This window comes from Octodon degus, unplaced genomic scaffold, assembly GCF_000260255.1.
Source record: "Octodon degus isolate 3935 unplaced genomic scaffold, OctDeg1.0 scaffold00283, whole genome shotgun sequence".
NCBI classification, from domain to species: Eukaryota; Metazoa; Chordata; class Mammalia; order Rodentia; family Octodontidae; genus Octodon; species Octodon degus.
In genome coordinates, this window is record NW_004524859.1 from 1,698,104 (window position 1) to 1,712,039 (window position 13,936).

The 13,936-nt window shown below is 40.5% G+C and overlaps 1 protein-coding gene across 1 annotated transcript; it reads left to right on the forward strand.

Moving 5' to 3' along the window:
- The first annotated feature begins 7,758 nt into the window (after positions 1-7,758).
- On the forward strand, positions 7,759-8,694 carry LOC101574500 (olfactory receptor 5I1). The gene has a single exon (XM_012512868.1). The coding sequence runs from the start codon at positions 7,759-7,761 to the stop codon at positions 8,692-8,694; it is 936 nt and encodes a 311-aa protein (XP_012368322.1).
- The last annotated feature ends 5,242 nt before the right edge of the window (positions 8,695-13,936 follow it).

The following is a 13,936-nucleotide window of genomic DNA, read 5'->3' on the forward strand; positions in this document are numbered from 1 at the left end:
TTCTTGGTTTCTATCTACTACTAAGAGACTTTTCCTAAGCAGAGACTGTCAGACTCGTTAGCATAAAGAAGACTGCTTCAAATGAAACTTCAGAAATAATTCATACTGTCCCAGCTCTGCTTTCCCAAGGTCACTTCACAGGTACCGTCCCAAGATACCCACAGAGATAACTGTGGCACACAGAGCGCTACTCAGACATGGCTGCAAAGTAGCTCCACAAGTCTCTTTCACCACGCTAGCTACTTTGTTCATTCCACCTCTGATGGACTATATAGTTTGAGATGAATTTCTCATTTCATCCTAATCTCAGATTGGAGTTCCTGCGGAGTTGCAATCTTTCTTACCTTAGTGCATCGCCACCACGCGCCCGATGGCATCTGGTCCAGACTTCACTGACGGTGAGATACGAACAGTGATGGCTTCAGGGTCAACACCAGTGAGCTGGTGACCCAGTGGTGGACGTTTTCTGGAATTATCGGGAAGAGTGACTGTGTTCTTTCTGCTGAGACTGACTGTGCCCTGACAGGAGCTCTGCATAGTTTAAAGCTCTCTCTTCCCAGAAAAGAGCACTTTTCTGAGGTTTAAGTTAATGAAGAAGATAGAGCAGAGCTAGAGAATGATATATAATTTACCATACAGTTTGAGCCCCTCGATCCTCTCCTGATCAATCTATGTCCAGAGTATTTTTCCAGATTTTTAAATTAAGTAATTAGTAGAGTTTATGCAAAAGGAGAGGGGAACCTAGTGTTGGAGGTGGAGGACTGGGAGGGGAAGGGAGGGGAAAGTGAAAATGATTAAGATGTGGTATGTGTGTGTGTCAGGTTAGCAGGACAACTGTGCTCCTGATGTGTCATAAACAGGTACTAACACAGGGTTAGTAAACATGTACTAATAAAAGTTTATCAGTAAATTCCACCTATGCTTAAGACACTTGAGCTTTAAAACAGTGTATTCTGGGCTGGGGATAGCTTGGTGATCTAAGTGTCTGCCTGAAAAGTGCAAGGACCTGGGTTCAATCCCCAGTACTGTATGCTGTACTGGCCCCTCCACAGAGTGCAGTGCCAACCAACTGTAATCCCAGCGCTGGAGAGGCTGGGATAGGAGGATTACTATGAGTCTGAATTGCATAGCAAGACCTTGTAGCAAATAAATGAAAATTTAATTTTAAAAAAAAACCAGTGTATTCTGCTACACACATCAAAAAGACATCTAGTATCTCTACTTAGAAACTCAAGTTCATTATTTAAAGCTCTTTGAATTTGAATTTAGGACACTTCTAGCCATATGCATATGTGCATTTTAACTTCTCCTTATTGGGTAAAACATTGTCTCTAAATTTCCTTCTCAAAGTGTCCGATCATGCTATGTGCTGACCTTCAGGTAATTTCTTATGCTGTTTTTCCATGCCATATATTTTTTAAAAATATTCAAATAGTTGAATCTATGCTTCTCTGTTTTATAACTAGAGTGGTGCCTAGAACAAAATATCTGCAGAGTAAATATATTTGAAGACCTTGCTTTTTAATCTGGCTAGGTGTGTTTAAAATTTCAGTTTAATGTAGATAAATATATCATAGTATGTATCATATTTATTCAATTCATTCTCAATTGGTTCTTCTTCAACAGATTGGCTTCTGAGATCTTCCAAGATTAAGTTGCTAAACAGAGACAATTCTGCCTATTTCACATTTATCCCTCCATGTCTTTGCATAGAGTGCTCTGAGAGCTGTTTCATCAATTGATTTGAGTTGATTCAATCAAGTGAAATCACAAATATGCAAACCCAGTTTTTTCTATAATCTGCCATGTGGGAAGTCAAAATACATTTTTCAGACAATCTCAAATAAACATATTACATCATTTCATTTAATGTCTAATGAATCCCTTAGCGGAATTGTTTAATTGCTCATGTATTTTTCCACTGGGAGATTTAGATATCAGACTTTGGTTCCTGTGATTTGATATGAGATCAAACAAAAGCAGATGCCAGATTGTCATACTGGGTTATACTGGGTCATACTGGGTCTTGCTTCTCTAAGGAGCAAGAGCCCCCCTAAAGGAGGCCCAGATCCCTTCTATGGACACAGCAGGCCTGCCCTGCAGGCAGTATGATAAGTACTGAATTGGGTTATTCAGAATTCTGCTTTACATGTCCAATTTATTTTGGAGGAAGAGAATGAACTGGGGTAGCAACAGTAAAGCTAGTGACCTGGTAAGTGCTCTTTGGATCTTGGGATGTAGGGCTGGGCGGGATTTTAAGCAGTCACCTTCTTTATAGGCACTTAAAGTATACATCCTATCTCCATTTCTTGGTCCCCTCCAGCCTGCGAATGATCTCTCTCCCTGGGTCATTCTTAGGACCACCTTGAGCACTGTCAGGTGCTGGATAGGCATCTAAGCACAGTAATAGTACATGTTATTGATTTTAAATGTTTGAACAGATTGAAATATCAAGACTGAGCATATATATATATATATATATATATATATATATATAACTTTGTTTTTGTCTTATAGCAATGATACCAATAGTTATCAATCCTCAACACTACTGCCAGGCACTGGACACTGTCATTAAGGGAATAATTTAAAACAGAATACTAGAATTTAATATTTACAGTTTATAACAATATTATGTCATTATGTAGAATTTATTTGGAAATCTCTGTTCTCTCCTGACAATTTCATAGAACAAGTTACTCAGTTGATATTTTCTCAATTCTTTAATAGTTTGTTTTTTCTTGTAATTTTCCTACCATTGTTCTATTTGGACTCTATACCTAGTTTTGTAGCCTTTAACTTTCTTTCAATTTTGAGGCAAGCATGAAATTGTATCGTTCTCTAAATAAAGTAATTTCTTTCTTTTTTTCATATTTAGTACAAGGTCTACAGGGTCTCACTACATAGATTGGACTTGTAGTGGCTCTCCTGTTTTCAGCCTCCCAAGCAGTGAGATTATAGGGGTGTGCCTCCACGCCCAGTCTCAATCACTGTCTCAGCATGTCCCGGGGGCAGGGCCAGCTCACTTGTTGGGGATTGACCCCCAGGCCCTGTGCCTGCCTAAGTAGGTGCTTTAGTCTGCTGAGCTATCTGGCAAGCCCTAGTAATTTCTTTGTGATGTTAAATTTTAGGATCAGATATACAAATTTTAGCAAGGTGGGAGCGTGTCATAAACCAGTAATCCTGGAACACAGGGAGGTTGCGGCAAGTTCAACTTTGATACTTTCCACTCCTGAATCATTAGCGCCTGGTATAGGAGGCTCCTTGCTTAGGCCAGGGTGCAGTGGTGGACAAGACAGGGATCTTCAAAAGCACTTGGTACTGGGGAGTGATAGCAGCCGCATGTTGTTCTGAAATCATTGCACTGACGCATCTATTCCATGACCCTTTAAAGCTGGGCGTGCAGTTCTGGAAGGGACAGAAAAGTTACCATTGCGTCGGTGGTAAGGTCAGAAAAGGACAGGGTTATTGACTGCAGAAAGAGCATCTAGACAGAAAAGAAGTAGGTTCTGAAGGAAGCCCCAGGACCGTGCCACCACCTGTGACGGGATCAGCGAGAACATTTGGGGATCAGGAGAACAAACAAGAGAGACGCAGGTGTGGAGAAGTCAGGAAAGGTGGGGATTTTATGAGAAAAGGAGTCTTGTTACTTGATACAATAATGCATACATATTAATAGTCTTTGAAAGCAAACATTTAACTTGTAATGTTACACAAAACTGTATCAATGTTATTGGAACAAAACCCTACTTCAGGGCTGGAGAGATAGCTCTGCAGACTAAGCACTTGCTTAGGCAGACACAGGGACCAGGGTTTGATCCCCAGCACCACATGCCATGCTGGCCTCGCCCCTTGGCATGCTAAGCTGGCCATGAACCCCGGGAGTGGTAGCACACACCTGCAACCCCAGAGCTAGGGAGGCTGAAAACAGGAAGATCACTATGAGTCTGAGCTGTGTGGTGAGACTTTGTACCAAATACATTAAAAAAAAAAAAACCTACTTCAGTAGCTGAAGTGAGAACTGGGAAAATGGAGTGGACACCTGTGGGGAGGCACCTCCAGACAGTGGACAGTGGGGAAGGTGGAGGAAGCAGACACAGGCTCTTATTTTTAAAGGTGAGGTTGATTAAGCATTGTTGTATGGAGAAAGGGCCTGAGATGGAGGTGACTTGGAACAGCATAACGACCTTTGGGACACAGGGAGGTCTGATGTGCTTAGCTGCAGAGGCCGGGAGCTCATGTTCCCCGAGGACAAGGGGAGAGGGGAAGAGAGATGCTGACGCATTCATGTGCCAATGTGGCCACTCTTTCTCTATCAATCATTTTTCTCTGAAAATTAAATGCTATTATCTGAGAATAAGAAAAAATTAAAATAGGAACTTAAAATAGCAAAGGTTTAAAATAACTAATAAAGTAGGGAAATATACAACAAAGGAATAAATACCTCTGTCTCTCTCTGTCTCTCTCTGTTTCTCTCTGTTCCTATGTTCACGCTCACATGCATGCACACACACACCACCACCACCACCACCACCACCACCACCCAAATTGCAAAATACACATGTGCAGGATATTTACTTCATCCATGATTAAATTTTAAAGTTGGAAATAAACAGAATTTTAAAAACTCTAATTTTGTTTCTCTTTTGAGGCAGGGTCTCACCACACAGCTCAGGTTGACCTTGAACTCTTTGTAGCCCAGGATGATATCAAGTTTGCAACAATCTTCCTGCCTCAGTCTCCCAACTTCTGGGATTATAGGTGTGCACCATCTCACCCTGCCAAAAAAATTCTAATTTTAAAGATAAAACATTCACAAATAAATAGCAAAAACATATAAAACCTTATCCACAGTGAGTAGACAAATCAGTTATGTCTAAAGTGGATAAAAATGCACCTGGGAAAATATCTTCACTGGGATGGGTCATCTGAGCTTTTTACAGTAGCAGAATAGATCCAGGATAATGAAAGATGATAATAATTTAGAGGAATGAGTTGGTAAGCTTATTTAATTTCTTGTTTTACAATTTTCCACTCCAGAAAATGTGGGACTATCCCTGGCTACATTTACTACTTGGATTGGATGTAGAAAATTTGTGAGCACGACAAACTGCTGTTCCACAGCTTGGTCTTCAACTTAAAAACAAAATAGATGTCTGGGTTCACAGAACATCAACACATTATTACATAAAAACAGTGAGTGAACAGTATAGGAAGTCTCTCGAGGATATGGAGCAGGACTCATTTAACTCTTGCTTTTCATGAGAAAGATGATATAATCATCTGCTTATGTGCAGAAGAAAACTGACTTGTGGTGATCAGTTGTGCAGCCCAAATGCCCTAGCCACTGTGGATCACATTTAGGAGGCAATTCTTAGGGTAACCAGTTCAGACTCTCCGTCCTCTTCTATCCACACACTTCAAACATTTTGAACAATTCCTTGGTAGCCCCAGGAGAAGCCACATCTCAAGCGTTACTGAGGTACAGGTCTGTCCCATGCACACACCTCTACCTGGCCTAGTAAAGCTTTTCTCCAACAGCACAAGGGGAAACAGAGTCTCTGTACTCAGTTTGTTACCCTGGGATGAGCATCCACTTGTACTGGTCATGGATGATGAATGGGAGAAAAAAGATATTTAAAGTGAATTCCCAGGTTTAATGTTGTGCAACTGGTTTGACACTGACGCTGTTCAATGCTGAAAATAAGAACTTGAAGAAGACCGACGGCTGACTTCTAGACGAAAGCCATGCTAGGTGGGTAGAGGTGGAATTTCAGGATTGTTTTAGTTTGCATCTAATGAACATGGTGTTGAATATTTTTCATATTCTAAAAGCCACTCAATGTCTTCCTCTGAGAAGTGTGTACTCATTCATATGCCCATTTTTAGATTGAGTCTTTAAACTTGGGAGTTCTGACTTATTTCAAATTTTTTACATGTTATTGATTTTAGTCCTTTGTCTGAGGAACAAGTGACAAAACTTTTTCTAAAGCTGAGGTTTGTGTCTTCACTCTGTTGATTTCCTGTTCTGTGCAAAGCCTTTTTAAATATTTATTTATTTATTTATTTATTTTTCGGTGGTCTCAGAGTTGGAACTCAGGATCTTGTGCTTGCCAAGCTAGCACTTATTTCACTGAACCCTATCTTACCGGCCCCTACTTTTTTTTTAAAGAAAATTAAAAATAATTTAAAAAATCAGAAACAATACAGAATTTCACTAAGCAAAATGATAGGAATTCAACAGTGGTTGTTCAATTGGTTATTGAATGTTGCACATTGTTGTCTTCAAATTAGCTGTTCAGATTACCAGATATAAACATGCAAAATTGGTCAAAAAATTAAAAAGAAGAGAAAAAATGAAGCATTAATTGCTCCTTTCAATAGGCCACCAGAAATCAGCTGCATAATTAAACAAGCTATCATATTTTTCTCCCTTCCTTCTTTCTCTCTCTTCTGCTTCCCTTCATCTCAGTTGTTTCATCCCCTTGAGCAGTTTCTTTCCCTTTCATAGCGTATATAGTACTTTATAGATTTTATTTACTCTTTTGCGTTCTTGCAACAAAAGCTTTTTTATTTTTTCTTTTTTGGCAGAGCTGGGGATTGAACTTAGGCCCTTGCACTTGCCAGGGAAGCACCTATTCTACTGAGCCATCTCCTCGGCCACAACACAAGCTTTCTAATGAGATCCCAGGTGTTGATTATTTGTAATACTTCCCACACAATCAAGGTTTTGTTCATAACACCTTTGTCTACACCAGCATCTTCAAGAGTTCTGCCTATTCCCTCTCTCAGCAGATTTAGTGTTTCTGTTTTAATATTTGACCAATACAAAACCTTGTGTGGTTGGGGAGAAAAAGGAACCATTCTCCACCGGTAGTGGGATTATACAGTGGTGCAGTGACTGTGGAAATCAGTGTAGAGATTCCTCAAAAAAAATTAGAGGCTTCTTTTGACCCAGCTATTTCTCTTCTTGGTATTTGCCTAAAAGAATTAAAAGCATAATACTACAGTGACATCTGCATGTCTGTGCTTGTCACAGCACAGTTTGTAATAGCTACATCTTGGGAATAGCCCAAATGTCCACCGACAGATGAAGGGTTACAGAACACACAGGGTGTGTTTTTAAGCAACAGAGTACTTCCAAGACATAAAGACTTATCCAAACCATTTCCAGGTAGGTGGAGGGACCTTGAGTCCACACTCAAGTGAAATCAATTGGACACGCACGTGCAAGCACTGCCTTGTTTCTCTGGTATGAGGAGCCAAAAGTGAAATAAGGGCAAAATGTGTAATTGATAGGGTGAAATAGGAAGAAATTATTCAAATGGGCAGGGGCCCTAGGAAGGAGGGGAGCACAAAGAGGGAAGGGAGAAGAGAAAGGAAGGAAAAGACCGAAGCAAAGCCTTTGCAAATAAGGGGGGATGAGGGGTGTAAGAGGGGAGGAGAATGGAAAAATAGAGGAAGTAAGATATATCACATGCAGGCACAGTTCCCTACGATGAGTTGATTATTATGTGTAATTTTAATTTTAATTAAGTTTGTAAAGAAAAAATGATAAATTCTTTATTTGTAGAAATGAAGAAGATGCCTATACCATACTAAGTGTAAACATAGCTCATTGCTCTGAGAATGCTCGATAGGATTTAGAATCACTGCCCTATTTTTTTGACCTTTTTCTCTTTTCTTTGGTCAACGTCCAGGTATCGCTACCACTCCACCCTACTCTGTGGCCGCTCCAGACACAGAGGAGCACTGCGGATGACGCGCTTGGAGAATGGCACCATGATGGGGGACTTCCTTCTCGTGGGATTCAGTGACCACCCCGAGCTTCAGCATCTGCTTTTAGTGGTGTTCTCCTCCATTTACTCTGTCACCCTGATGGGGAATCTTGGCATGATTTTGCTAATCACAGTCAGCCCACACTTGCACACCCCAATGTACTTTTTCCTCTGCATGCTGTCCTTCGTGGATACATGCTACTCCTCTGTCATTGCCCCCAAATTACTGGCAAACTTCATTTCTGATGAGAAGACCATTTCTTACCACGGCTGTGCTGCGCAGTTTTATTTTTTCTGCTCTTTGGTTGACACAGAATCTTTCCTCTTGGCTGCCATGGCTTATGACCGGTACATAGCGATCTGCAACCCCCTGCTTTATACCGTCATTATGTCCAAGAGGGTCTGCTGCCAGCTCGCACTTGGAGCATTTCTGGGGGGCACTCTGAGCTCGATTATTCACACCACTAACACTTTCCTTCTGGATTTCTGCTCCAAAGAAATAAACCACTTCTTTTGTGATACCTCTGCACTCTTGTCTCTGTCCTGCACTGACACATACGTGCAGGACATCATTCTGATGGTGTTTGCCAGTTTGGAGGAAGCGATCTGTCTCCTAACAGTCCTCCTCTCTTATGCCTGTGTCATGGCAGCCATCCTTAGAACAGGGTCAGCAGAAGGAAGGAGGAAAGGCTTCTCCACCTGTGCTTCGCACCTGATAGTGGTCTCTATTTACCACGGCACTCTCATCTTCATTTACTTGCGCCCAAGTGCAGGCCACTCAATGGACACTGACAAAGTGACCTCCGTGTTCTACACATTGATTATCCCCATGCTGAACCCCCTTATCTACAGCCTAAGAAACAAGGATGTTAAGAAAGCCTTTAGAAAAATAATTACCAAAAAAAGCCTATCATAACGTATCAACTGGGCCGAGCCATTTGAATAATGTTCTTTATTGTTCTTCTGTTTCTTCTCTTTCTTTCTTTTTTAGCACAGGGTTTACAGGGTCTCACTACACAGCTTGGACTTGTAGTGATCCTCCTGTTTTCTGCCTCCCGAACGCTGAGATTACAGGCACATGCCACCATGCCCAGTTGCAGTCGCCATCTCAGCGTGCCCCCTGGGGGGACCGGCACACCATGTGGTGCAGGGGCTCAAACTCCAGTCCCTGCTCCTGCTGATTTCTGTTTCTGATCAAAAGTTAATATCACGTGGGTATCCTCTAAGTCCATGGATAGAGAATCCCCAAATGCAAGAGCGTCAGCGGCTCAGAGCACACCTGGGTCCTCCCATGTTACTCGCAGGATGCACGTTTCCATTAGTTTAGAATTGAAAGTTTTAGTGCTTATTTCAGAGGAAGATTCGTCCTTCACTTCACTTGTCACGTCTCACGTGCTTTCAATTTTTCATTTCCTTCTTGATTTTATAAGTTATTGTAGTAATGGAAAAATCACTGACACGAGCAGAATCCCATTTAGTGAAAGAAAATAAATACAATTCACAAAAGTTCAATAATTGATTTTTATTCTCATGTATAAATGCACACATTGTAACTTACTCGCCAAGCCTACTCATTCTAAAATGCCTCCCTTCCTATTTTCCCTGAATCTCCTTTCCATCTCAAATGGTTATTGTATGCCTCGCCTCACTGGAACCTTAGGTATACTCTGAAGACTCACATATTCCCTCTTACCTTGCTGTAGTTTGTGTGCGTCCCAGCCCTCTTCGATTATTCATCAAGTCTTATTCAATAATCTCTTGCTTCTTTATGACCATATCCACCCCGGTCTACATTCTGAGCAAAGCAAATAGGAAGTTACTATGGACTGTTTTTAGCTAGGATTCTGGATGTGCAGAGGGGAAAGTGATGCCGAGATGTGATGCCGAGCCCTTCCTCCAGGGATGCTTTTGTCGCATTCTCCACGCACTGCTCTGTGTGCAGTTAACTGTTGTACGACGTTAACAGGTATAAGAACTTTTTCGAAATCAGGTTACAAATTGTTTGCAACTAATGACTAAATGAAATCCTGGGTCATAAAATGCATTCTCAAGAGTGTGTAGGGGTCTGAGACATGTTGATCTGTAAGCGCGCAGCTAAGTCCTGGGGTCGGGCTGCTGCAGGAAGCCTGGCTGGAGCTGGAGCCGCCCGAGTCGCGGTGGTGACTGCGATGGCCGCTGCAGCTCATGCCTGGAGGACAACGGTGATGTGACACACAGGCGGTCACTTAATGCTGGAGAGGGTGAGCTAGAAAGGAAAGCCACGAGTGGGAACAGTAGGTGCCGGGCTGTAGGTCTGCGCCTCAAAGCTGCTCCATGCAGTGGGATGTGAGCTCATGAAAAATAACTCATCCATACGGATGAGGAATGTAGTAAGCAAATAGAAGCTCGGAGAGTACGGTTCCCTGATGAGTCCTACAGAGAATGTTAGCAGAGGCTTTATGGACTGAAAGAACGAGGCATAAGTGAGTAGAACAAAACTTGGGAAGGTACAGGATTCATTGTTAAGTGTAATTATAGCGTCAAATTAAATTTCTTCAATATTGCAAGCATGGATGGATGGATAGATAGATAGATTTTAAAGGAGTGGTAATTGCATTAATATGCTAAAGGACAGAAAATACAGTAAAGAATAAAAAAGAATATCAATATTGCAGAATACGAAGAGGAAGATTGCCCTTGAGAATTTTCTTGTGATGCTCGCATACCTTACCTTTGTGTTTGTCCTTTCTTTGTGCTTGCAGCCATCAGCTGAAACCACTTCTGAGAGCTTATGGTACACAGATGACTCCTCGAAGCCTCCTAACAATCTTAAGGTAAAGTTCTGCACCAGAAAATCCAAGACTAATAAAGCAATGGAGCCACAGTGCTAGAGAGCGTCACAAGTAATGAGCAAGAGGGGAACAAGTAAAGGAAGCAATGGAATATGTACCATACGTATTCTTGTACGTTACTCAGTCTCTGTCTTTGTTATGCTATTTGTTTTTGCTTTTGATTTTGTTTTTACTCTTTAAAATAAAATAAAATTTAAAAGTAAAATAAATTCTATAAAACCATTGACAAAATAGATGTAGTAAAGATATTATCTCCTAATAATTATCTTGAACATAAGTAAAGTTCTCTGGATAAGATAGAGTGACTAAATATATTTGAAACTCAAGGAATATGTCACTTGTTGAATTTTTGTGGAAAGTTTGTTCTGGTGCTTCAGGAGCAGGCTAGAACATGTACCTGTCGGTTGCTTTGTGACTTGCTACCTTTCTAGCCAGATTAGTTTGATTGTTTTGTGTCATCATTGGCACTTGCAGTGGCACCGAGAGCAGCTACAGACCACTACGGAGACACCTTGGGCGTATGTGGCCTCCAAGTGTTTGTGGACAGGATAGCATGTCTTCATCGTGTACTATGAATAACCACTAAGAAGACAACTATATGCAATATGTTAATTATTGAAACGTTCCTACTAACCGGTTTTGAAACTGTCCCATTGCTATTTGTTTCTCAATAAAATTATTAAATAATAAGTAAAAATAAAATAAAGAAAGAAACTCACTGGATCTTTGTAGATGGAAAGGGAATAAATGAATTAAGATATTTAGCAATATTTGAGAACAAAGAAAAGAGGACCATGCTTCTATTTGAATAGACTTAAAGCCAAATATGTAAAAAGGAGAGTGGAAGTAACTCTATACTCATAAAAGTCTCAATTCAGCGAAAAGAAAATAGCAACTTAAAATGAGTTACTACAAAATGGTCCTTCACTTATATCCCCCTTTCTTGTTTAGTTTTGTCAGAGATGGCGATTTCATTGCCATTCAAATATTATAGGTGTGTAAATTCAGCAAAATAATCCATTATAGCAGAGTAGACCATAATAGTAGTGGGTTACCTGCAGGATTAGCAATGTCAGAAGTTGTTGACTTGAGCCATTTACAGCTCAGCATATTATGGCTTTATGTTTTTATATATCTGAATGTACAAATTAGTTAAGTTAGATATACAGCTATTACCTCTTAGCTCAATGAGAAGAAAGATTTATACTAATAGTGTTTAGACAAGATATCATATTTGCATCTTGTGCTATGAATAACTATAATGAAGACAACCATATGTAATGTATTAATTACTTTAACTGTCCTACTGCCCTGTTTTGAAACTGTCTCATTGCTACTTATTTCTTAATAAAATTAATTAAAAAATAAATAAAATGAGCATTATCTCTAGGATCTTTTTTTTTTTTTTTGCGGAACCAGGGATTGAACTCAGGCCCTTGCACTTGCCAGGGAAGCACTTATTCCACTGAGCCATATCCCTGGCCCTTCTAGGATCCTTTGACAAGCCCAAATAACAGCTACCACATGGTAGGCAGTGAGCAAAAGAATATTGATAATGTCTTTGCTATTTGTTGCAAATACAAAACTCAATCTTCCTGTGCATCTCAGTCTTGAAAAGAATTCCTATGCAGAATAGAAATTAAATTATTTTATAAAAAAATGAACTTTTCGAGAAAAATAGCAATTTCGTGTAAATTTTAAGAGAGTCACCCTTATGCATCTGAAATAATTTCAGGGGAAAGTTCTCAATTCCTGTGTAATTCTAATTTTTGCTCACTATTGGCCATTATGAGGACCCTAAAACATTTAGCAACAACATGTATTCAGCAATTACCTTTGTCAAGTGTTTTACTATGTATGAACTGCAGTACATTATAAAAAATAGAACACATAGATCTTATTTCTAAAGACCCAAGTGTAGTAGAAAAACTTTTATCTGAATACATCTAACGTAATTCAGAAATTAATATACTAAGTGTATGTCACACGATGCTGTAAAATGAGTGTAATGTGGTGAACAACTGGTAGCACAGTGGGAATATGCAAACACTGGGTGAAAGACCTAGCCGTTAAACTCCCATTGACTTCAGTGTTCATCAAGTATTATTTATGAAAGCAAAAAAAGGTAGAAAAAACTAGACAAAAACCAAATGACAAGTGGATTGTTAAAAGGGGTGTTACACTCTTACATTTTAAATATTGTTCAGCTGTGAGGTGGGACTGAAGTTCTGAGTGGGTCATGGAAGGAAGAAGTTCTGAAAATATGGTGAGAGGAAGACAACATAAAGCACCACATGGGCTCTTTCTGCTCGCTTCGGATTGCCAGCCTCAACTCAGACGCGCGGTCAGAGGCAGCACGAAGCTTGCCAGGAGCTGAGGAGAGAGCCGTAGGAGAAGTGACCACCAGTAGGCAGATGCTTTCTGGGTTTCAGGTCTTTGGCTTTGTTTTTTCATTTTTTTGTTGTTGTTGTTTTTTGTTTTGTTTTGTTTTGGTAGAACCAGGGGTTGAACTCAAGCCTTTGCACTTGCCAGGCAAACGCTTATTCCACTGAGCCCTCTCCCCGCCCCTCGGCTTTGTTTCTCACTGAGGTAATCAAAAGATGCTCTGGAAGTAGATAGTGATGGTGCCTTCTCAAGCTTGTGCATCTTAAAACCAAAACTTATTTGCTTTAATAGTGTAATGTTTAAAGTACATACACCATATCTCAAAAACATCATGAAAATGTAATACTTTTCCATTCAATTGGTGAACGAGTTTAAAAGTAGAAAAAATTGAAAAATGAAAGAGAATGGGGAACACTTAGGGACTTGTATGATTTCATGAAATTCTGCTTTACTTGGATAAGGATGATACAGGTGATATTTCAAAGAATGAAGCGTACATAGTCGGGGCCGGGGAGATGGCTCAGTAGAATAAGTACTTGCCTGGCAAGCACAAGGGCCTGAGTTCAATCCCCGGTTCCGAAGGAAAAAAAGAAAAGAAAAAGAAAAAAGAAAGACAAATATACATGGTCATTTTTTACTAGAATTTAAATTTGCAGTTTTTATCATGACAGATCATTTCAGTGATAATAGCAAATAATTAAAACTCGATCATTGCTACAGAGCACTGAAGTGTACCCAAGGGAAAGACGGAATCGTAACTGCAACGAAGCACAGTCTGGCCTCGCCAGTCCTGCGGGAAGCTGCTTTGGAGAGCTCATCTCCCCACACCGGCCCTGGACACTGACGCGGTGTCTCCGGATCCCGCACTGCCGAAGCTCTGCCCAGCCCAGGTCAGCGCCTCAGCTCCAAGGGGAAAAGCTACCTCTGGGAGGCTGAAAGCTA

Bases quoted from the DNA above. Each gene is read 5' to 3' on its own strand.
- LOC101574500 (XM_012512868.1), top strand. From the start codon at position 7,759: ATGACGCGCTTGGAGAATGGCACCATGATGGGGGACTTCCTTCTCGTG.